A 22,758-nucleotide genomic window follows, 5' to 3' on the forward strand; every position below is an offset into this window, starting at 1 on the left:
CCACCAACACGCGTACGCTCCCCTAAGCTTCTGCAGGTATTCCTGGGCAAGCCTTCCAGCACGGCAAGAGCCAAGCCACTTGGAGTCTTAAAAAGCAAGCTGCAAAAGCAGTAACTCCATCCGTTGGACCTGCCTGGCCCCAAGGGGTTTGTCAGCAAGACTCGACACTTGCTGAGCGTGTTACTGCCAGACCGAAGTGCCCCAAAGAGGAAGGAGACCCAGCGAATGAGACCCACTCGAGAGGACTGTTAGGATTCAGGCTCTCTGCCTCCTTCCCTGGCTCTGCGGGACTCCAGCGCTGACGCTGCCACCCCTTCCTCCTACCGCAGATAAAACCATCGTCATGCTCTGCGATTCCCTGGAGCACGAATCTTGTCCTCGTTTCCCTCCACCCCCTCCTGCAGTTTCGTTCCTCTGCCTCGGTGGGAAGCGCTTCTCTCTGCTCTTACTCCCCCTCTCCCCCCGCATCGTGCCAACAACATGTGCTCAGAACAACGACCAGATGGGAATACTTGTAAGAGCCCGAGGTTAACCTGTGTCTTTTATCCCACATACTCTCTGCTGTTTGGAAATGCAGATTCTATTGCACGTGATTTGTAGTGTAAAGATTTAAAGTTAATAGTATAGCACATTGATATTGCTTGTGAGATCTATCTCCCTGCTCATATTGCACGTTGAACATCTCTGATACGGAGAACAGAAAAGACGACAGCTAGCATTTTAACGTCTCAGAAGGGAAGGACCTATTGGAAACAGGAAAAAAAATAGTATTTTTAATATGTATATGCATATCTACATATTTAATATTCCTCTCTCCCTTCTCCCTGTGTTAATTTGTGTGTCACATATAAATTCACAGATGTTATATCAGCACCGTGCGTAATGGGGCTGGACAGAGAGCCTTAGCTTTAGCTGTCTTCCAGCAACTGACACAAAGGGCAACCTTTTCCTCCAATTAATCTCTGTGTGGCAAATGCACGATGAAGAAACAGCTAGACACAACCTTCTGCCTGTGGGATGGATGTCCCCCACCGCTGTTAAGAAAACCATCTGAGCGGCTGCATTGCCAGCCAACAACTCCAGGGCAGGAGCCACCATCCTGCCCTGTTGAATACTAGTACATAGCATGGATCTGAAACACCCAAAGGACGGAGTACGTCTTTTTTTTTATTTATGGTGGCTACTCTGTACAGAGCTAGCAATTTCTATGTGCCACTCCAAGCATTTCGAGGTAGCCTATCAATTAGGAAGATGAAATAGAAAGTCATTAATGATGGTTGTATTGGAGTGGCGGCCAGGCACCTCGAGGCTAGGCCAGTACCTCTGGATACAGTACAAACACAAAACACATCCAGCAAGCTTGAAAAGGCCAGAAGGTACATCCAGCGTACACCTTTCTAGTAGTTAATGTCCATAAGAGAGCCCTGAGGCTGTGGGTTCATGTTTCGCATGATGCCTTGGCATGTGGAAGGAATGATCTAATTATATCCATCACAGAAACACCAAGACAACGTCTAAAACCTAAATTTATGCTTTGACATTTCTGGAAAACCAATTTTTAATCCATGTCATCTATCAGGAGTTCCTGACGCTTTATTTTACCTCAATGCTTTAAAATACTGCTGCTTTTATGGTGGTACAGGTGGGGAACTGAACACGGGCGTGACAAAATATTAGGAACAAAAAATCAGTGTCAGCCCCTGAAAGCTTCTGCAGATTTTGGAGAAACAGAGCAGTGAAAGATCTGACTTTAGCTTTTTCCAAAACAGCCGAGTCCAGCAGCACCTTGCCTCCTGGCCAGGGCTTTCTTCCTGTGATCGTGACAGAATTCATCCATTTTTAGGCAAGACCGGATCACCTCAAAATGTCCGTAGCTGTCATTTCGCAGCACCGATGGGGTAAGTGATAACGAACTGCAAGCATGTAGGATGCAGAGGGCAACTAAGACTCTTCATAGGAACCACAGTTCTGCACAGGTTTCACTTCTACAGAGAAGAAGAAAGCCTAACGGGTGAATCTTGTTTCTCCAGATGCTCTAATTTGTTTGGTTTTGCATCTACGCAATGAAATTTTAATGACTCCAGATGAAAGTGAAAGGACAGGGTGGTTAACAGAAGACATCACCACGCTAGCATTAATAATGTAAAGATGATATACCTGCTGCCCAAGGGGGAGTATGCCCTACAGCTGGGAAACAACTTGTGTATATACAGCATCGTCCACAGTACCAGGAGGATGGCTTAAACCTGCTGCCTCTTGAAGCCACCGCCAGCACGCTCATCCAAGGGGACACGGTCTGCAGTCGCAGCCTGCCAGGCGTCTATGGTGTATCACGCACTCCCGGTCCTCTGGGAAATCTCAGACATGCTGGACAAGCTTTGCTCCCCAATGGCAGCGTTCACGCCGTCAGGATCGATGCCAGAGGGCCCATTTGTTTTGGGAAAGACTGTGGGGTGACAGCTTCGCTCGGGTTTATGCAAGTAGCTTATGATACATCAAGTGCAGCCTTTATTTCCACTCTTACTTTGAATAAACTTTTTATTTCAAATATAACCTTTACTTGAAAGGAATAGAGGGGTAGGAGGGGAACGTTGAATTTTAGACATCACAACATGTTAAGTAATTAAAAATAAAGAACATTTTAATTTTGGAGAAAGCAGCATGGAAAATTAAACGGAAAATATACTTTTCTTTAAAAATTAGTTTATAAATTGTATATATATACTGTATGTACTGCAAAAGTAGGAATGCCATGGAACTAAAACTGCTTATTAATTAACTTTTGACCCAGTGCAAAATCTGCCCAATAAAAATACACAATAATAAACCTTTCTCTGCTATAAAAATTACTACGCCTGGATAAAAGGTCTGCAAGTCAAGCAAGCAGCAGGCTTCCTAACCGCTACCAACTCCTTTCCCTGTGAGTCTAGGTCAGTTCAATATGCCACAGGGAAAAAAAAATGATGCAATCATTAGACTATGACATCTTCAGCAGAAAAAAAAGTTGTGCTGACATTGATTTTGGCAATTGCTTGCACTTTTTTTTGTATAAAGAATGGGTTTTTAATACTTCTACCTGGGATTTTATGAACATGGTAGTACAGGTTTGCAGAGCCAGGTGGCTGTAAGATGGCATTGAAACACGATGTGGCTGGCAGTACCTGCAGCTGCCTCTTCCTTACAGCTCTCACCTCACCTCACCGACACCTCCAAGGAAGAGTTTTGCCTTCTTTTGACTACGTTTTCCCTTGCAGACTTGTCGAAAACCTAAGGAATGAGAGCACTTAAAAGCAGAAATCTTACAAGGGCCACAACAAAGAGCACGCAGCCAGCTCTTGGTGAAATAACATGTTTATCCAGATCGGTAGTAGGAGAAAACTGTCTCCTCTTTAGACTGCGTACTTCTGATAAATAAGATTATTTCGCTATGAGGTACTACAGGCTACACTATACTCACATAAATATATTAACGCCTATATGTGAATATGAATTTGTATATATCAGATACAGATAAGAAACACTTACGACGACGAGTAGATTACCAATAACCACTGCAGATTCTTGCTGGGTGAAATCCGTCACCCAGACTTGACGTGACGAACCCACAACGGCGGGTTTTGCCATCCCCTCCGGAGCGCCTGCTGGGTCACCCTCGCTGCACCAGTGCAAAACGCTTCCCGGCCCTTCGCTAGCGCGCCCCTGCCTCTACGCTTTACCGAGAAAGCCAGCTCGACGGGCTGGACTCAACACAAACCCCCCATCTGCAAGGCAGGGGAAGCCCCCGCAGCCCCTTCCACCCAGGACAAGGCTTTTAGGGGCTGCCCCATCTTCCGTATCGACAGCGGGGAAAGCCAAGTACGAGGGAGCCGCTGGACTCGGCTTCGTCGAGGCTATACGTGAAAAGCTTGGGTTTAAGCCTCGGCAGTAACATCGGGGGCCCGATTTGCAGAAGGGGCTAGGAGCCTCAGTGATGGCGGAGCTGAGGATGTCTAGCAGCTCAGCAAATCATAACTTAAAAAAAAAAAACAAATCATCCCACTCTTGGTGGTTTGAGAGGATCCTCAACATAGCGCCCGTCCTCTTCTAACATACGAGCAGAGCTGGACCAAGCAAGTACGACAGGTCTCTAACAGACATGTGCAAGCAGGAGATGGCTTCTCTCAGCATTAAACTACGTTACCAAAGCATCCCCTTACCAGAGCAGGAGCAGAAGTATGCTCCTAGTATTATTTACACAAGATAAAGTGCATTAAGATTTAATTATTGAACTGACAGACTTTCCGCCGGGACCATACAATTTTGAAACAGAGGTGAGGGCTTGGATAGGAAATTCTCTCATGAGAAAAAGAGGTTCAGACTGGTGCTCTTCACCCTGTCCTCCTAAGGATTGTTTTTGGCCGTTCTTTCTAGTGCAAATAAGCTTGTGTTTTCTCAGGTTTAAGGGACATGGTAGTTTCAGGGCATCAGAAACAAACATTTAAAATGCATTAGGGATTCAGTGTTCCCAAGCATCTCGATGGGCCCTTCTGCACACCAGGAGCCCGCATTATTGCCGCTCTCGGAAGCTGAAGACACGCTGCCAAAAATCACAAGGAACCCGTTTCCGAATCTCACCGTTAAAGTCTTGCATTGCCACATTTTGAGTGCGTCTGTATTACCCTCCAACGACAAACATCTGCAAACATCGGTGCTTTCCACTGCGGTGGAAACCCGTGGCTAGTGGTTTACCCATGGGTGATCGGCTATGAACATGAAGATCTCGATCGAGTTTCAGATACTAAGGTGCATCCCGCGCCGGGGAAGTAAACTCATTAGTGGATCCTACAGGATACCTGCGTGCCAGAACCAAGCCTGATGCGGTAGCCAGCAGATGCTGAATTCCTGGGTGACATTTACAATAAACTAATGAAATCAGAAGGCAAATCCATTAGCAAAAGATAAAGGTTGGTTTTTTTTTAAAAAAAAAGGCAGCAATAGGGAAAGCCATTTCACATCTTTTTTTCTTTTAAATGATAAATAAAATATCCCTTTCCAATTGCTTTGCCCATCGCAAGTATTTCCCTCACCAACGCTACAGGAACACAGGGAAGGCATGATCACTTACAACATACACGGTCACTCGGGCTAATTCCAACATAGGAGCTTTTACGATCCCTTGAGGCAAAGGTAGGCTGGGACAGGGAGATGTCAAGCTCGCAGGGGAGGAATGCCACATAGAAACGGGAAGGGGAAGGAGAGCGTAAAAAGTTTGTACATTCATAGCTCCAGTTTGTTGGAATATACGTTAATTTTTTACTCCAGGCACTGTGATGGGCAGCAGCAGTCAGCGATACGCTAACAGACGCAACAAGGACTCATTCACTAAATTCTGGTTTCACACCAATAATAGGATGTAGAGTTATTTTAATGTTGGGTTTGTTTTTTTTTCAATTGACCTGTTAAAACCATTGGGACCAAAGTCCTAAGACCGATGATGAACCAGTACCCCGTTTAACTCTAGCTGATTCATCATGGTCCGCTAGCTGTTTGAGTGGTGGAGCGAGAACATCTCTCCAAGAGTTGAAAAAGTACCTGAAAGAGCGATCTGCACAGAAACAGATGGGAGTTTTTGACATTAAGCCAAGGGCTTGGTTGCTGTAACTGTTATGTGTGGTTTTGCCTAAAGGGGGAATCACCTAAAACAGTGAAATTAACTTTCTTCTTGTCACAACCGTAACATTTTCCTAAAGGTTCTTTGGTGACTTTGGTGCAAGCTTTTATTTTTTTTCTTTTTTCTTCTTTTTTTTTTTCTCCAAAGTTAAAACAGATCGAGTAGTTTTAGTACTCAAACTAAAGTCCAGATTATCCTCTTGGCTCCCACCCCTGCCTCCCCAACTTTTCTCGTTATGGTTAATGACGTTAACAGGTAACAGCATTCGGACTGAGCATGACTGTGCAGTGTGCACATGGACCAGACTAAGAGTGATGAACGGTCTGGTTGTAGATAAATACATTTCTCAACAGATTAAAAAAAAAGGACATGTAATGGTTGGATGGAAAAACAGCTGGTCCACGTGCACGCTAGGTCACCCCGCAAAAAAACGATTCAAATGATTATAAATATCTGATTAGACACAGTAATGCCTACTTAAAAAAAATCTCAAAGGTGGGCAACACATTATTAGAAGTACCTGGAGCTCAGTCAAACTCCCGTTGGTCTCGGAGGGGAAGGAGCTGGTCGCCCAAGGGCTGGAAAAGCCCGCTATGTTATAAGTATTCATGTTTTAGGAAACGACAAAGAATTTTCAAACTCTTTCATGAACCTCCTAGAGAGGTAATTGTACACATTTTCCCTCCAGGCAGAGAGTTTATATCGTGAGATGTAAAATTTATGTTACAGAGACCTTAGCGGGATGACACTGAAACCTGGTGGACGATCAGGAATTGAATGGCTTCACGACAGCCCCCAGCGCTGAGCGGGTGGGAAGGGGCTGATGGCAGGGCACGGATATTATCTCCTAACAACACCACCAGTCAAATCAACACGACAGAAAACCCGACGCGGCGTTAACCATGGCTTCCAAAAACCACTACGGGTAAGCATGAGTATTTTTATATGAATCTACTGGTGCACCAAACCCCCCAAAGCTCATTCCTGCAGCGCGAGGACAAAAATGCCGGGCTGTTTTCCTCACACGGGTAACATCACGACCGCATTAGTCTCACATCTGGGAGAAAAGCCGGGAGCCTCAGTTGCAATGGTCCCTCAACCTCCGAACACCCGCTCCACAGCCGCCTGCTGGAACCCATAACACCCCTCATACAAAAATACCTTTCAGAATTTTGGACAAATGCATTAAAAATAAAAAAATCTCGAGCCTCGCATGGGCAGAACATGTAGATGAGGAGTGGGTTATTATTCATTGCCATTAATTCAGAAGGCTTAGCACTCGAGTAGAGCTTTGCTATCCATGGGTTATTCGGTTAGCAAACAACTACGAAACGAGTAACAAATTTTCCGCTCTTCACCAGCACATTATAAAGGCCTGACCAGTTATCCAGGTTTTACCCACACAGAGTATCGTTTCAAACTCAACAACAAACAGATGCCCATTTTAAAACCTCCACCTCTCCTCATACACATACCAGCAATTCACATGAATTTGATTTTTGTCGTAAATGCCCTACGGCTACGCTGCTCAGCCCTTTGACTGAGTACAGGCAGAATCCAGTCCCAGAAAACCCGTCATAAGCAGAAACTGATACATTCCAGCATAAGGTTTGGGGCTTTCTTTTGTATCACGCTGAAGTGCAACACGAGCCTTATCTAGACTATTTAAAGGTCAGAGTGCTGGAATTGTTTTTTGTGCTGATACATGTACTTCCATAGTCTTCCACACTCGAAGCAGCTGACTCATACGGACTTGGGAGGTTGGTACTCTCATAAGACATACCGAGATGTTTTGGGTGCAATTTAACGTGATAACCAGACTCCTATAACATTACGGACTAGAGTTAGCAAGAACTACCGGAAAAGGACTTTACAAAAAAATGGGGCAACTTGAAATTACTATAGGTCAGTCCCTCTCACCAATTTCTGCTTGTTTTGTTTTGTTTATTTTGCCAGACGGCCAGTCCAATGCACTCTATTCGAGACCCTCTTGCTCTTCACCACTGTCCTCTCTGGCATCCATTCTTTTTTCTTTATGGCTGTTGTAAATTCTCCTCATCTCTTCTTCGTACTTGATAAAATTTTCCCCAAACCGTGTCCACGCTTTGTACGGAACCGTGATGGTGTTACGGTAGGGCGGCCTCACCTCACTTACCTTCAGGAAGATGCCGTACCTGTTGGATCCCGCGTCGAAGTAGAAGCGCTTGTTGTCCACCCGGAAGGAGGTGCCCTCGGGGAGCTCCAGAGGCTCATCGCCTCCCCCCCGGCGATCCTCTATGTCCCCCTCGCCGTATTCCTCAATCAGCTGGACCAAAGCATCCCTGAACTCTATCATCCCTTGTGCTGGAAGGACGATCGTCTGCTCCTGTCCCAGGCTGTGACCAAAATAACCCATCATGCCAGGTCCCCTGCTCATGGTTTGTCTAATCCGCAAGAAGCGCCCCCGCTGATTCTCCTTCAGGTCCAGGTAATACTTCCTGTTGTCCCTCTCGATGTACTCCGTTTTGAGGACGCTGTGAGGGTGCTCTTCGGAGCCGACAGATGCCGGAGGGGAAGGCGGCGGGTGCTGCTGTCGCCTCCGGGGATGCTGCTCTTTGCCATTGCTGTGCTCGTGCCGGTGACCGTGGCCACCTTTCAGGCCCAGGTGAGCGTAGTGCTCGATGAAGTCCCCCAGGCAGTCCTTCAGCTCAGCAGCCACGGATAAGGAGAGGGTCAGCTTGCTTTTCCTGATATTGTCCTGCCTGCCTCTTCCTATCCAGACCTCGGCGATCTTCAGGAAGCGCCCTCGGGAGCTCTGTTTCACATCCAGATAAAATCGCTTTTTCTGGATGTCCACCCTCTTGGAGGCCAGCTCCTGGATCTCCATGCAGCCCCCCTGCGAGGAGGCCGGGTAATGGTACTGTTGCTGGGACTGGGAATAAATGCTCCTGTGCAGGCCAGAGCCTCCCAGGTTCCTTCCTCCTCCTCCTCCTCCTCCTCTCCCTCTTTCCATCTTTACCAATCAGCTGGAAATAATACATAACAGAGACACAGATGACAACATCAGCATCAGGGGCCTGCTCGGCTTCTCGGCGGCGTCTCTGCTCGGCGCTGCTCTCCCTACAAAGGCGCCTGCATCCCTCTCCGCTGCCACGGCACGCAGCACCGCAGCGAAAGGATCCCGGGTGCTCTCCCCCTCCCCTGCTCTGGCTCCCCACGTCCCCCCGGACAAGGGAGCCCTCCTTCCAGCGGCACACGGGCCCCAGTGCCCCCCCAGCCCGCAGCCCTGTCCCTCTGCTGCTACAGACCCCTCCAGCCACCCCAGCGTCCGCTCGCCCGCAGTGGGGAGCCCCGGGGGAGTGGGGTTGTGGGGTGCCCCCCAACCCATCCCCCCCGGGGGCTCCCGCTCCCCCCTGCAGGGTCCTCCCCCACGGTGCTGCGTTTCCCCTCCATCGCCCACCTCTGCCCTTCCTCCCCAGGGCACTGGGGGGGCACTGGGAGCCCCCTTCCTCCACTACCCCCCAGAGCTGCAAACCCTGCCCCCTCAGTGCCCCAGTACTGCCCCCCCCAGTGCCCCCAGTGCTGCTCCCCGGTGCCCCTAGAGCTTCACCTCCTTCCCCCCCAGTGCCACCAACACTGCCCTCCGCAACCCCAGTGCCCCAATGCTGCCCCGCTGCTCCCCAGTGCTCCCAGTATTGCTCCCCAGTGCCCCAGTACTGCCCTCCCAATGCCCCCCATCACTGCAACTCCTGCCCCGGTGCCCCCAGAGCTTCACCTCCTGCCCCCCCCAGTGCCACCAGAACTGCCCCGCTGACCCCCAGTGCCCCAATACTGCCCCCAGTGCTCCCAGTACTGCCCCCCTAGTGCTCCCCGCGCCCCAGTATTGCCCCCCCAGTGCCCCCCAGCACCACATCTCCTGCCCCATCGCTGCCCCCTCCCCAGCACTGCCCTCCGCCGTGTCACTCACCCCACAGCGCCCATCGCTGCCGCTGCCCTTCAGCCGCCGCCGCCGCCACCGCCCGCAGCCGGCGGCCCCGCCGCCCCCCCGCCGCGCAGAGCCACGGGCTGGCGCACCCCCGTCGCCCGCTCCGCCCCGCCCCGCCCCGCCCCGCCGGCCCAGCCCCGCCCGGCCAAGGAGGGCGGCGGCGGCGGCGGCGGCGGCGGCAGCGCGGTGGTCTCCGGCGGCTCGCCGGAGGGTGCTCGGCCCGCCCGGGCCTGGGACTACACTACCCACAGTGCCCCGCGGCCGCCGGGCCACCGCCCCCAGCGCGCCTGCGCGTCACCTCGGGTAACCTCCCGCCGCCGCTGCTCGGGGAGACGGCCGGCCCGCGGGGCGGCGGGGGCGGAGCCGGCTGCCTCGGTGACGTATTAACCGCGCGCCGTGACGCTTAACGCGTGAGCCGCCGGTGACGCGGAGCTCGGCGCTCGGTGAGCGTTAGCGCTGGGCCCAGACCGGAGCGGGGGTCGGTGAGGGGCGGGGGGCTGTGGCCTGAAGCCTGTACCCGGCGGAGGGGGGGCGGCCTCCCGGGGCGGCGCTGCCCCACCCCCGGGCTGTGCCGCGGCGAGCAGGGCCTGCTCGGTCTGGTGCCCGCACCGAAGGCGCTCGTCAACTTTTAGCTGGATTCGGGTTTTTTTTTGGGGTGTTGGTGGAGCTGTGGGGTGGCAGCTGGTGGTGCGGGTGCTGCAGGTGTCCTTTCTTGTTTTGTTTGTAGCCTCCCTGCTGCTTTCTCTCGTTTCCAGCTCCCAGGAAAAGAATGGCTCTAGCTGAGGCATCTTGTTAGTGGCTGTTGTAGCATTAAAATACTTTTGGAAGTTGTCTTTGAGGCAGTAGTTGGTTGTGCTGTTGCAGAAGCAGACAAGTAACCAAGGAAAAGATCTGCCTGCCTAGATAATCAATTAAAAAAATCAAAAGGCGTTTTTGATTACTGAAGGACTGAAGCAGCGTGACTTGCCTAGGATTTGTACTTTCCCATCGGGGGGGAAGTGCAGCTGGAAGATGTGTTCTTACTGAGAGAGCAGTGGCCTGACTTTGTTGTTAAAGTGTATTGAGCACCTGGGAACTAGTTTGAAGCAGCAGGATGAGAAATTTCTTATCTGTGAACTGTGTTGCTCTATCTCCAGGAAGGTTCCTAAATCACGCTAGAAGCAGTCCAGGGAGAAACTGGAACAGTTCCGATCCAGTCATCGTTTCCTCATAACTAGGAAATCCTGTTCCGCTTCCCGGAAAGAAAACCCCAGCTGTCAGGGCTGAAAATACACTGCTATTTTGGACAGTGTGTTTTCCTAACTTAAATCTCTCCTGACTTCTCTGTGGAGTGCCTTCCTGTTCCAGGGGATGCGCCGTGCTTCATGATTCCATGGGAACAGGCTGCGTTTGCTTGGTGAGCTCATTTTGTTTGGGTCCAGGGCTGGCAAATTCACAAGTAACTATCCATTATCCAGTCTGCACCAGAGAGCTTAGCAGCACATGTTGTCTTTGACTGTCGTTTGCCCTAGAAATTCTGTGTGGTTTTTCTTATCTTGGTTGTGGGCTCGCAGCTCTGAGGTTTTATGCAGGAAATTGAGGCCTTTGGGCAATGATTGCGTGAGTCTAGTTCTTGTTTTGAACTTGAATTTTTCCAACTTCATTTGTCAGCAAATGCAACTGACTGCTTTTAAGCTAGGTGGCTGGTTCCTATGCTGTTATCTAAAACACCAGATATATTTGGCTAATTAACAAGGGCTGTGTTTACTAGATATGGCAGTAGTGTACTCCTCTGTTCTGAGTATCTCATCTCCTTAAAACTAGACTGAACTTTCTTTCCCAGAAGCACTTTGAGGTTTTCGGGGTTTTTTTCGTGTTTTTTTCGTGCTGACATGTGAACCAAGAATATAATACCTGAAGCTGTTCCGCAGTTTAATGTGGGCAGCTCTGTAAATGTCCATTCTTGTGCACAAAGCCTTTTAAGTTTAAGGTAGTGATCTTCCATAAACTTGTTCTGGTCTGGTGATAGTAGCAGCTTGTCTTTATACAAGGTATTGACTGTTCTATTTTTTTGTTCTTTTTTATGTAGATGTGACAGAAATGTGGAAAAAATGAATAAAATGGATTTGCTAACTACTAGTCTGCAGAAGAAATATCCACAGTGGATGCTTACACAAAACCAAGAGGGACTTTTGGGTGATAAAAAGGTATGTCATCACATGGGGAAAGTTTAGTTGTTTGCAGGCTGCATAATAAAATGACATTGGACCGCATGCTTTTGGTTAGTCCTGTGCCTCTGATGTTTGCAAATGTTTACAGCTGTTTTGCCTTATGAGCTGTAATTAAATTTGGGTACTCTTGTGTTATTACTAGTTGAATTAGGTTGTTAAAGTATCTTCTTTCTTCTTAATTAAATACCATGTATTGACCTACGGCTGTTGCTATTATCTCTGTAGAAATTGCTTCCTGATAGTCTTGAATTTTGGTGAACAAAAATATCAAAGTACAAGGGAGCTTTTGGTGCATTGTTCACGCAGTACTGTGGGCTGTACACCAGCGAGGACTGGGGGTTTTTCAGCTGTGTAATTTGGGAGCTCGAGTTGTAGCCTGAAAGGGGAGTTTGTTCTGATAAGGCCCTCCGGCTTTCTTCACTTGCTTGTGTGCAGTATTTCAGAAGGTTTTGTAGCTCAGAGATAGCAGAAGAATTAATTGATCATCAAGATTATGTAGAAATTTCTGGAGTTCCAAGAATGTTAATGTGTCCTTGGATGTTGTTTTTTCTGCATATAAGAGCAGTTTCAGTATAAAATTTTCCACTGGAAGGGGCCTCCTACTGTAACATCTGAAACTGCTTTAACAATTAGAAAACTAAGAGAGAAAAGCAGAAGACTCAGTTCAGCAGTCTTCCTTCTAGAAAGTGGGACTAAAAAATTTGTAGCAGGTATATTAAAAAAAAGCCAGTTAAAACCCACATGACTTTCTTGTGCTGTGGTGCAGCCTGCCTCAACAAGCGCTGTGAGGAAGTGTTTTGGTTAATCTTTCACCCATCGCTAACTGGAGGTTAGTGTGGTGTTGTGCAATCGTAAAATCAGCAGTATCTTTGTTGCAGAATTTCCCCCTTCCAGGCAATTGATTGTTTCTGAAACTGTACTAAAACCTGTTTTGTGGCCTCTCTTGATTGACAAGATTGTTTTGTTCTTCAGGTGTTGCTGTGTGATACTTAACCATATTTGCTGTTACTGGCATTGTAGCTTACTCACATATTTTTAACCAACCTGAAGGTTTTTCAGGCAGGTCAATGTTATCGGAAGTTTTGCAGTTCAAGTAAGCTTGTTGGTCAGTAAGTCTTAGTAAATATGTTTCTGAAATAGGGGGAAAATTGCCAGCTGGAGTTTTACATTTTCCCTTACCTTGTGTGCTTAAAGGTTCCATTTGTTAACCAGTATTCATCAGCTGATTGAGGATATTGGTCCTCTTAAATATTGCATGTAGCTTTAAATCCATGGAGCTTGCTTAGACCTTTGTGAAATTCCTCACACGTTATATCTGGTAGGGTTAAGTGAGGTGGACTGGCTGAAATGTGGGACTAAAGAAATGGGGAGACTGGACTATCGCCTACAGCTGTACCGAAATAGAGAAGCGTCAGAGGATTTTAGCCTGACTGGATTTGAATGACTTGAAAAATGACTTAACAAATTCCTGTCCATTTTTAATACTTTTTTTCCTCAAATTTGAGGTGTGCAAGTGCTTACAGCATTTGAAGTAGCGCTGAGGGGTTTTGTGACACTGTCAGAAATTGATGTTTTCCCTAACCTTGTTATTGGAGAGCTACTGAATCTCTCTGGAGGGAGGAATCCAATTAAATTGAGGTGAAAACTCAGTCTGCACGATTTCAGTCCCGAGTGTTTAGAGTTAAGCAGAGAAATCGGGGCATGCACCTGAATGTTTTTATAAAGGGGGGGTGTCACCCCATTGTTAGTTGACAGTGATACTGGTCCTGTGTGTGGAGCGTGGTTTTGCTGCAAGCTTTCGCAAGCCAGCGGCACAAGTCTTGCTGGGCTACAGCATTAGAGTTGCATGCAGCAGTTGCAGTGCTGATGTGTCACTGTGTTAAGGTTAGGTGTGGCCGGTAACCAAGCCTCTGAAATGTTGTTTGACAGAACTCTGCTGTTCAGAGGAGCATTTTGGAAGATGGGCTGCCGTTCCTAGAGTTCTGTGGCTCTGTCATTTACAGCTACGAAGCCAGTGACTGTTCCCTTCTCTCAGAAGATATCAGGTAATCGGTCTTACTCCGTTTTTTTTCTTTTAGAGCTTTTTCCTTTCTGAAAAGAACTTGGCCCTTCTCTCTGCCTGGCTGATTGTGCATTCAGTGTGTCCAGAGGTCAGCAGTTCAGCCAGAGGAAACATCTGGTTGTGTTGGCTGGCAAATGTGTCTTACTGGCTGCAAGCACAAACTGAACCTATTTCTTGTGATGGTGCATTATCCCTGTAAGGGAGATCCCTGGTTTGTCTACAGTGTGTGGTGGTTTAAAAATACGTCTCCGTCATGCCATGCAGTTATAGTTTCCCATTTGGTCTTTCTGTGGGAGATGCCATCACTGAACCTTGCAGTGGCTTTGGGCGGAAGCAGTAAAGCCTCTAACACAGATTCTTCGCCTTTCACAGTATGGATTATTCCATGAACTTCAGTGACTGCATGGGGAAGTATGAGCTGTAAGAAGTCAAACAGATGTGTTAAATCATAACTGCGGGCTGTGTATGTTTGAAGAAAAGGTAGTAAATTCATAATGCAAAAAGATTATTTTTCTCCCCCATTTTTATGTAGCACAGCTCATATTACTGGGGGAAAAATTATATACAAAATTTTCAGTGCAATGGGATAAATAAAGAATAAGTTTTCAAGGGAATGTAAACTATTCTATCATCTTTTGTAGGTGACTATTTCCCAAGGCTTGCCAAACTACCATTTGCATGCAGTAGGATCTGCTAAGGTTTGAAGGGTTTATTGTAGCTTTTGAGACCAGCAGGAATTTTATCTCCTTATGGTCTTGATATTAAAAGGATTTCTGTCTTGTACATGTGAAAGGAAAGATGTTACAACTGTGATTCTCTTAATCATCTTTCCGAGATGATTTAAGCCTCGTATTTTAGATACTGGTAGAAGAACAGTTAAATATGAAGAATATCCATTTCTTTTCAGGCAGAGTTTGTCAGATGGGGCTGCTGTTGGATTTGATATTGAATGGCCACCATCATATGCTAAAGGAAAAATGGCGAAAATAGCTGTAATACAGTTATGTGTAACTGAGGAGAAATGTTATGTGTTTCATATCTCTTCAATGTCAGGTACTGTACTTCCTCTCTTCTTATGAATTAGGGCATGAGTTGCCCTCTGTTTCTTGTGATTAAGTTTGAACTTAAGCCTTGAGCCATAGCTGATATTTCACACTATGCTGGCCAGTAAAAATCCATCCTTTTCCACTTTCCAACCTAGAATAAAAGAATAAAGGTTCTGTTCTTTGCGTATTGCCTATGTATATGAAGGGGACCTTAGCCCAAGTCTTGCCCTTCGTGCTGGCATACAGTGTTTCAGGTTCTGAACAGGGCAAAAGAATCTTATTCGAGGATTATTTTCTCTGGGAAAGAATATTTTAATTCGGTTTTAAAAATTTAATTCCCAGCTCAAGTAATGAGCTTTCTGGTTTGTGCGAAAATAAACAACGAACCTAAATTTAGCAGGCTTTTTAATTTGGCTTCAATAACAAAAACCCTCAAAAATTACAGCCATCATGCTGTTTGTTCCTAATACCTGCATTTTGTGACATTGGTTTTCAGAAAGAATACTGGTTACCTGGTGTGACGCAGCTGTGGGGAGAGAAGGGGTTGTGCTCAGTGGAATCTGAACTCATTATGGATGTGAATAAAAGCTTCCAAATAGAGAAAATAAGAATGCGGGAAGGAGGTTGCAATTTTATAACCTTTGGTTTGAATGTTAGATTGAAACTATGCCTGTGAGATGTCTCTGATTTCCCTGGGGTGAGCATGCTGAGGTATAATAGTGATAATTTTAATGTTGGTGTTCAATCCTTTGTCATTTATACCAAATGGGGTGGAAAATTTATTTGAATAGCTGGAGGCTATTCAAGCTGGGAGGCAGAAAGGTACAAGTGTACAGAAGAAAGATTTGAGGAAAGGAAGATAAGGGAAGAAGTCATAAACAGAAACACTTTTGTTTCCGAAAGTGAGGATGCTTGTGTGTTGACACTGAGTATAGCTGCTTGTGGGTTACTGTGTGTTACAGCAGGAGATGGTGTTTCCTCCTGAATAATTTTCTAAAATTTCTGTCCTTGCCAATGGCAGATGCACTTTGAACTGAGTGAGATGTCAGCCTTTTTGCAGGAACCACAGCCAATTTCTGCTTATTATGCAGAATACATTTGATCTACAGAAATGTAGATGTTGGCAGAATTAGCCAGTTGAATAAGTCTTATTCTTTTTTTTTTTTTTTTTTGCCAAAAAAACCAAACCCTTCCTTCTGCAGGAGGAAGAGTTCAGAGTTCTTGGACTGTGTATGAAGGACAAAAATTACATATATCTATCAGGAAGATTCTTGATAATTTCTTGTTTTTTAGTCTTTTTTTACCCTACAGACTTCTAAGAAAATGTGGCATGTTTCTGAGATTGTAGCCTCTGTATAGTCTTGAACTTACACATTTTTAGTTCATACAGTCACTTTTCTAGAAAAGAGGTGGTGGAGACTGAGCACAAGTCCTCTGCTGGGAAGTTCCCATTCTTGAAGGTTTTCATGATGATACTCTTAAGTGAAAATCCCTTTTTCGTTAAGTCACCTGTGTGAGTTGCAGGCTTTTATTCAGCTCAGCTGTATTTCTCCTCTACAGAGGATTTTCCATATTGTGTTATGGCTGAGGTGCTTTGGCAATGTTTTACTTTGTCCACATGGTACAGCACCAGGGCACTACAGTTTTGTGGGGTTTTTAACAGTAATTTTCTATTGTTTTGTACTGGACCTGCAACTTCAGTCCACAACATGGCTGATTGTGGCTATAGTTGCAAAAGTGCCTGTCTGGTGTGTCAGTGGTAGCTGTGAAAGTGTGGAGATAGAATAAAAATAGTCAGTGATACAACACGATTGTTGAAGCATATAAATATATATTATGGTAGTAAAAAGGTGAAATTTGAAATCGGAACCAAGCCAGATAAGTACTATGCCTTTGTGCAATACTGTGTGTTTGTAGGTACTAGAATTACACTTGAGACTAATTCAAGGTATCTAGCTGTGGGTTCCTAATGTATGTATTTAAATAAGATGCTCTGAATTTTAAATGGGAACAAACACAGAGGGGAAGAAAAGGGTGTTTTTGTTCAAGTATGAAGTGTCTGGCTGTTCCCTCCTGCAGAAAACCAGATATGAAAGCTACATGCTTTTATTCAGGCCTGTAAACTTGAAAATACCCTTTGATCCAGGATTGCTATGCCATCAGTTTGGAATAAATCAAAATACATAGTACTTAGCATCTGTGTACATCCTTGCATATTTTTTCCTTTCTTACAAGACTGACTTGTCTGGGCTTGAAGGAGGATCTGGTCGGCGAGTTCTGTTTTACAAATGCTGCTGTTGGTCCAACCCAGCATTAGCGCTGAATATGCCTCCACAGGATCTGTTTTCCTGGCGATTCCCCATGCTTACAGTTTAAACCGTTTCCTGGGAATGTGAAATAGCAAAAACTAGGAAGGAATAATGTGGAAAATAGTAAAATCATATTGCATTTGGTTTCACGAGCATCCAATCTGAGAATTTTTTTTCCAGTTAGAGGTTGCCTTTCTGTTGGGTGATAGAACAGTCAGTAAGACAAATGAAGTAAGGTTGTTTTAAATTTTTGTACTTGATTTGTTGTCAGATGCAGAATGGATTTCTGCAATTCAAATATTTCATTCCTGCTTGTCTGCAGATGATTCATTACAACTATTTGGTGTTTCCAGTCATTGCAGCAGAGCAACTTTGGGGCCTTTGCCTTTAAAAGCACAGTTTTTTGCAGATGGCCTTTGTGCTAGGATTTTGTCATTTCTGTTAGACTTCTGGCATCTTCTAGTATTTAGTTTCTCATGTTTGGGCTTAATCTATTTTAGGTTTTCCCAAGGGACTCAAAAGACTGCTTGAAGATGAAACAATTAAAAAGGTTGGCGTAGGAATTGAGGGAGATCAATGGAAGCTGATGAGTGACTTTGAAATCAAACTGAAGAGCTTTGTGGAGCTGGCTGACATTGCTAATGAGAAAGTAAAACTTAAAACCTTTTTGTTGTGGGAGGGAATCTTGTTGTGCTATACAAAAGGAGGCTTCCTTGTCTTCATAGGATTTTAATTCTAATGGCAAACTTATTCTGTAGAATAAGCAGAGATGTATTGTACCTTATTAAACAAAGTTTAAAAAACTCTCAGGAAAGTCTGCAGAACTAAGTACTGTCTTTCAGTGAGGCAGTTCTTAGTGAACATTTGACCCTTTTCAGGTCTGTTCACCTTTTGCACTTCCAAGGTATGGCTTTTTAATTCATCTGCAGGTGCGTTTTCTTGACTTGTTAGCAACAGAAATTGCCGGTAGAACCCTGACTTGACATAATGGTGTACTTGTCCCAGCAATGGCTGAACCTTTAAAAGAAGGTGCAAGAATTTCTGCGGACGCAGTGAAGAGCTGATGCCTGTTTGAAGGGAGGCAGCCCTCCTGCCACATCTTGCTTGGTGCTGGAAGGAATCATCAAGGTCTTCCCTGAAGTCCTCCATATGAAGGTGTTTGCCACATGATCTGGAGCTGCAGAAATATCTTTTGTTTTCACAACTCTGAAGTTGATGTTGCCTTTGCTCTCATGTGGGTGCAGTTTCCAGCACCTGATGACCCATTGTGTAGAAGTAGTGCTGCATTTGGTACACCCTGAATTTCAGTTTGGTTGGATTTGGCTAGATATCATTTGATAGAGGGAGATCTGTGCTGGCTTATTAGGGAAGAGAGCAAAAGGTTCATTACCTTCCACATCATCCTGCTTTTCTGATTTCTAGTATGTTCCTTAAAGCTTTTCTGTCTTTTGTGTATGCAAGTCTGTTCCTTACCTGTACTTGGTCTCTCTATGCACTTCTCTTTCCTTCTGTGCATTTTTTGTTTGGTAGGATAATAGTAACAATAGTAGTTTTCTGGTGGAGGACAGAGATTTATGTCCAGAAATAATACTACTTATACCTTTCTCTGTTCTGTGCTTTATGTACGCTATGCAATTAAACCACAGTGGGGGAGAGGGGAGCGTGGTGTATCATCAGCATTTGGGGCAGGGCTCTCCATATGAGCCACCTTGAACTTTCAGTTCCTAGTGGGCTGGAAATTGTACAATTAAAGTGTTTTTGCTCAAGCAATAGAAGGAGCTGTTTCTTTTCAGACTTGGAACTTCCTCAGTTCACATGCCCCCCCCCTTCTTATCCCAGCATCCGACTCCTGGATAACTTGTTATGAAGATGAGCAATGTGATCTCTGATAGCAGCTTTAAAGTCTGCTGCTAAAGAGAAAACAAACCAAAAATAAACTTGAAAGTGAAGCTTGAGAGAACAAAGAATAGGCTTTATCATTTATCAAAAATTATATATAAAGCCACAGTGCGAGGTGGGGGGCTGGGGAACCTAAAATGAACAGTTGGTAGGGTTTTTTATGCCAAATTTAAGGGGATGAGCTGATAATGCTGCCCTGCTGCTGTTAGGCTCAACAGTTCTGCATGTTTTCCATTTGCTTGCTAGTTGGAATAGCGGAAGGCTGTGCCCATGAGCCCTGGATCCTTGGGGTCTGAAGGATCCTTAAATTTCCCAAACTGGCTATTGAGACAATAGCATGTAGCAACTGTGATTGACAAGTATGATTACAAAAGCTATTGAAAACAGCAGTGTGGTGGGGTGACGTCTAGAGACTTCTGATGAACTGCTCCCCAGCATGCTGAATAGCAGTTAGCATGGTCTATAACTGCACTCTTCTGCTTGTGCTTGGTTTTGGACTTGCAAAAGATGATGCAGCACTCACCAGCAGACTTTCATGTTTCTGTGTTTATATTAATTAAGTTCCTGGTGTTTGAGTTTCTCTAATTAGCAAGGCAAATAATAGAAAAATCCTGGAGGAGAGAGGGGTTGCAGTTTAACACTGTGGCTTTTATTTTACCAACCCAGAGACTACATTGTACAGGTGTTTACTATTTTTGGCAGTGTGACAATACCTCCTCACACTGCATAGACTCATCTGGCCCTAATGCCATCTTTCCAGCTTGACAATGCAGATATGTCCTCGTAACAATACAGTTTCAGGGCAGGGAAGCACAGCTTATGAATGGCCAAACTAGCTTTTAATATGAGAGCAGAATTAGGCCTGGAGAACAGTCACTGCTTTGAGAAACTAGTTTGTTCTGACTAAACGCAGAGCTCTCTGCTTCTAATGACAGATTAAGTACGCTTTGCCACTTCCAGGAATATGTTCTGCCAGGTCCATTTGCTTTCTGCTTTAAACAAGTCCTCTGTGTGTTTGTTTTTTTCTTTCCCCAGCTGCAGTGTAAGGAGATATGGAGCTTAAATGGTCTGGTAAAACACCTTTTTGGCAAGCAGCTTTTGAAGGATAAGTCTGTCCGCTGTAGTAACTGGGGAGAGTTTCCACTCAACGAGAAGCAAAAATTGTATGCAGCCACAGATGCCTATGTATGTACAAGAAGAGATCACCATTCCACCCATATCAATAAATTCCTTCTGTAATGCGCTGTTAGCAGCTGTTTGTAAATGCCTTTCTGCTACAAAATATAATGAACGTAGGAAGACTGAGGCCCACTGTGGATATGGGATGCTTAGAGGTGAAAATACCATCAACTGGGTTGCTGTCCAATTCCTTGTCTGACTTAAGCTTTTAGACCTCAGTGTTCATCCAGAGCTTTGTAATACCTTCTCTGTTGAAGTTGGTACTGTTTGTATGTAACTCAGTAACCTGTCTTGTTGCTGAGATCACTTGAAGAAGATATTGTGGTGAATGTTTCACGTAGAAAATTGAATGTGGATGGAAGAAAGAAAACCCATTCCACAGAAACCTTGAGCTTCCCGTGAGGTCCTTACCTCTTAATGTTTCATGGTGTTGCAAGATTAGCCTTTTTATGAAGTCCCTTCATGCAGCAGAGCTCCTGGAAGTTTTGCTGTGCTCTGAATGTGCTGCTGAGTAACACAGGCACCAGCAAGTATGCTTGTGAACCAAAATCCTGCTAAATATAGTATGTGAGATAAAATTAATAAGTAACTTTGAAGAAATACAATCTTCTCCAGTGGCTAATACAGCAGAACCATACTATGGTTTACCAGGAAGAGTAATTTAGTTGCATATGAATTTTTATATCTAGAATTCTCCGCTTTTTCACCATTTTAAAAAGATTCTATTTTTTCTGTGTTCTGTGAAGGGATTTACCAATGTGCTGCTGGGTGCTGCCTTGTTCGTGGGGGAAAATTGTTCTTTATGACAGCAAAATAAAATCCCCTCAGGCTTTTTATTTCTGTGATGAGGTTAGATGGAAGAAGGGAAGTGGGACAGTGATCTGTTTTCTTTTCAGACTTGGGAAACATTGTATATTTTCTAGTTGAGTTAATATTTAACTTTGGAGGGATTAGCACCTGTGAAGACCCACACCAGCAGGGAAAGGAGCTATTTTTGGTGCCTGGTGCAGCTGTTGTAGCCAGCTTTTTCCAGGCAATGCCCATCTTGCTATGCTCTGTTCACCTGGCCTGCCTTTTGCAGCATTACAGGAAAACAGGAGGGAGTAACTTGTTTCTTTCTCTTTCCTCTTTAAGGTGCTTTGGTTAACGTGTGTAACCTAATTAGCATGTTCCTGGCTCTAGGCTGTGTTTTCCTGTTAGAACTTAATATGCATATCAAGAGAAATATTAACCACACAGAATCTATCTTAGTAGGTTCATAGCTATTTTCCCGGAGCACTACATAAAGTCTGAATTAGGTAGAGCAGATGGTGAGTCTGTGAGCAGAATACTTGGAGCTCTCGATTTGCAGCTAGCTTTATAACCATGCTGGGATCCACATAAGAGGATCCACTACAATGAGGGCCCCAAGTCAGGACTTTGCCTTTTGTGAAGTATTCTGTAAAATGTAACCTGGTTGTGATGAGCAATGCAGTAAGGCAGACCGATGACTGTTGTACGGCATGGGCCAACAACTTGAAATTTGTTCACAATGTATTCATGCCATGGTGTGCTGAATTAATTCTTGGCTTTTTGTTTAGATGTTATTTCTCTGCAGAGTGCTGAGTACTATTTTTTTTCCTTTCTCTTACAGGCTGGCTTTATCATTTATCAAAAACTGAAAAATATGAGTAACAGTGACCGGAAATTATTTTGTGTAAGAGGAGGTAAATTATGTATTCAAGCATAAGGAATTTATTCAATGTGCAATTGAGTATTCTATTTCCCAACAGATTTTTTTTTTATATTAACTTTGTGTCAGGAAAGAAATTTAGCAAAGGAGGCAGGAGACCTGCATGGTTAAACAAGGAGCTTCTAGCGGAGATCAGGCAGAAGAGAAAGGTGCATAGAATGTGGAAAGAGGGACAGGCCACTTGGGAAGAGTACAGAAACGTAGTGAGAGCATGCAGGGATGCGACGAGGAAGGCCAAGGCTCACCTGGAATTGAAGCTGGCAAGGGATGTCAAAAACAACAAGAAGGGCTTCTTCAACTACATCAGCAGCAAAAGAAAAGCTAGGGACAACGTGGGGCCGCTGCTGAATGAGGAGGGTGTCCTGGTGACGGAGGATACGGAGAAGGCAGAGCTAATGAATGCCTTCTTTGCTTCAGTCTTCAGTGCTAAGACTGGCCCTCAGGAATCCCAGGCCCCGGAGGGAAGAGATGAAGCCTACAAAGAGAACGACTTTCCCTTGGTCGAGGAGGACTGTGTGAGGGATTGCTTAAGTGATCTGGATGTCCACAAATCCATGGGCCCCGATGGAATGCACCCACGAGTGCTGAGGGAGCTGGCAAATGTCATTGCTGAGCCACTCTCCATCATCTTTGAGAGGTCCTGGAGGACAGGAGAGGTGCCCGAGGACTGGAGAAAGGCCAATGTCACTCCAATCTTCAAAAAGGGC

At 45.4% G+C, this 22,758-nt stretch overlaps 2 protein-coding genes across 13 annotated transcripts in view; one reads left to right on the forward strand and one right to left on the reverse strand.

Moving 5' to 3' along the window:
* Window positions 1-5,876: 5,876 nt before the first annotated feature.
* Window positions 5,877-9,671, reverse strand: PURG (purine rich element binding protein G). The gene is made up of 2 exons (XM_075420849.1): window positions 9,597-9,671; window positions 5,877-8,655 (listed from the first exon to the last, which is right to left on the reverse strand). The coding sequence occupies exon 2, from the start codon at window positions 8,640-8,642 to the stop codon at window positions 7,626-7,628; it is 1,017 nt and encodes a 338-aa protein (XP_075276964.1). The 5' UTR covers window positions 8,643-8,655; window positions 9,597-9,671; the 3' UTR covers window positions 5,877-7,625.
* Window positions 9,672-10,013: 342 nt separating this feature from the next.
* WRN (WRN RecQ like helicase) overlaps window positions 10,014-22,758 on the forward strand; it is a 47,557-nt gene continuing 34,812 nt past the window's right edge. For 6 of the 12 annotated variants that reach the window (XM_075420838.1, XM_075420843.1, XM_075420842.1 and 3 more), the window contains exons 1-7: window positions 10,756-11,010; window positions 11,683-11,800; window positions 13,754-13,869; window positions 14,794-14,939; window positions 17,742-17,890; window positions 20,176-20,325; window positions 21,953-22,025. In XM_075420838.1, coding sequence (XP_075276953.1) covers window positions 11,705-11,800; window positions 13,754-13,869; window positions 14,794-14,939; window positions 17,742-17,890; window positions 20,176-20,325; window positions 21,953-22,025 — 730 coding nt within the window. In that variant the 5' untranslated portion in view covers window positions 10,756-11,010; window positions 11,683-11,704. Of the gene's footprint in view, window positions 10,058-10,755; window positions 11,011-11,500; window positions 11,584-11,682; window positions 11,801-13,753; window positions 13,870-14,793; window positions 14,940-17,741; window positions 17,891-18,277; window positions 18,397-20,175; window positions 20,326-21,952; window positions 22,026-22,758 lie in introns of those variants that run through there. The other 6 variants (XM_075420839.1, XM_075420840.1, XM_075420848.1 and 3 more) reach the window with 6 other exon arrangements.

Source organism: Opisthocomus hoazin, chromosome 5, assembly GCF_030867145.1.
Source record: "Opisthocomus hoazin isolate bOpiHoa1 chromosome 5, bOpiHoa1.hap1, whole genome shotgun sequence".
Taxonomy (NCBI): domain Eukaryota; kingdom Metazoa; phylum Chordata; class Aves; order Opisthocomiformes; family Opisthocomidae; genus Opisthocomus; species Opisthocomus hoazin.

What these genes read in the sequence shown, in the direction of transcription:
- PURG (XM_075420849.1), bottom strand. Translation starts at nt 8,642, where the DNA reads ATGGAAAGAGGGAGAGGAGGAGGAGGAGGAGGAGGAAGGAACCTGGGA.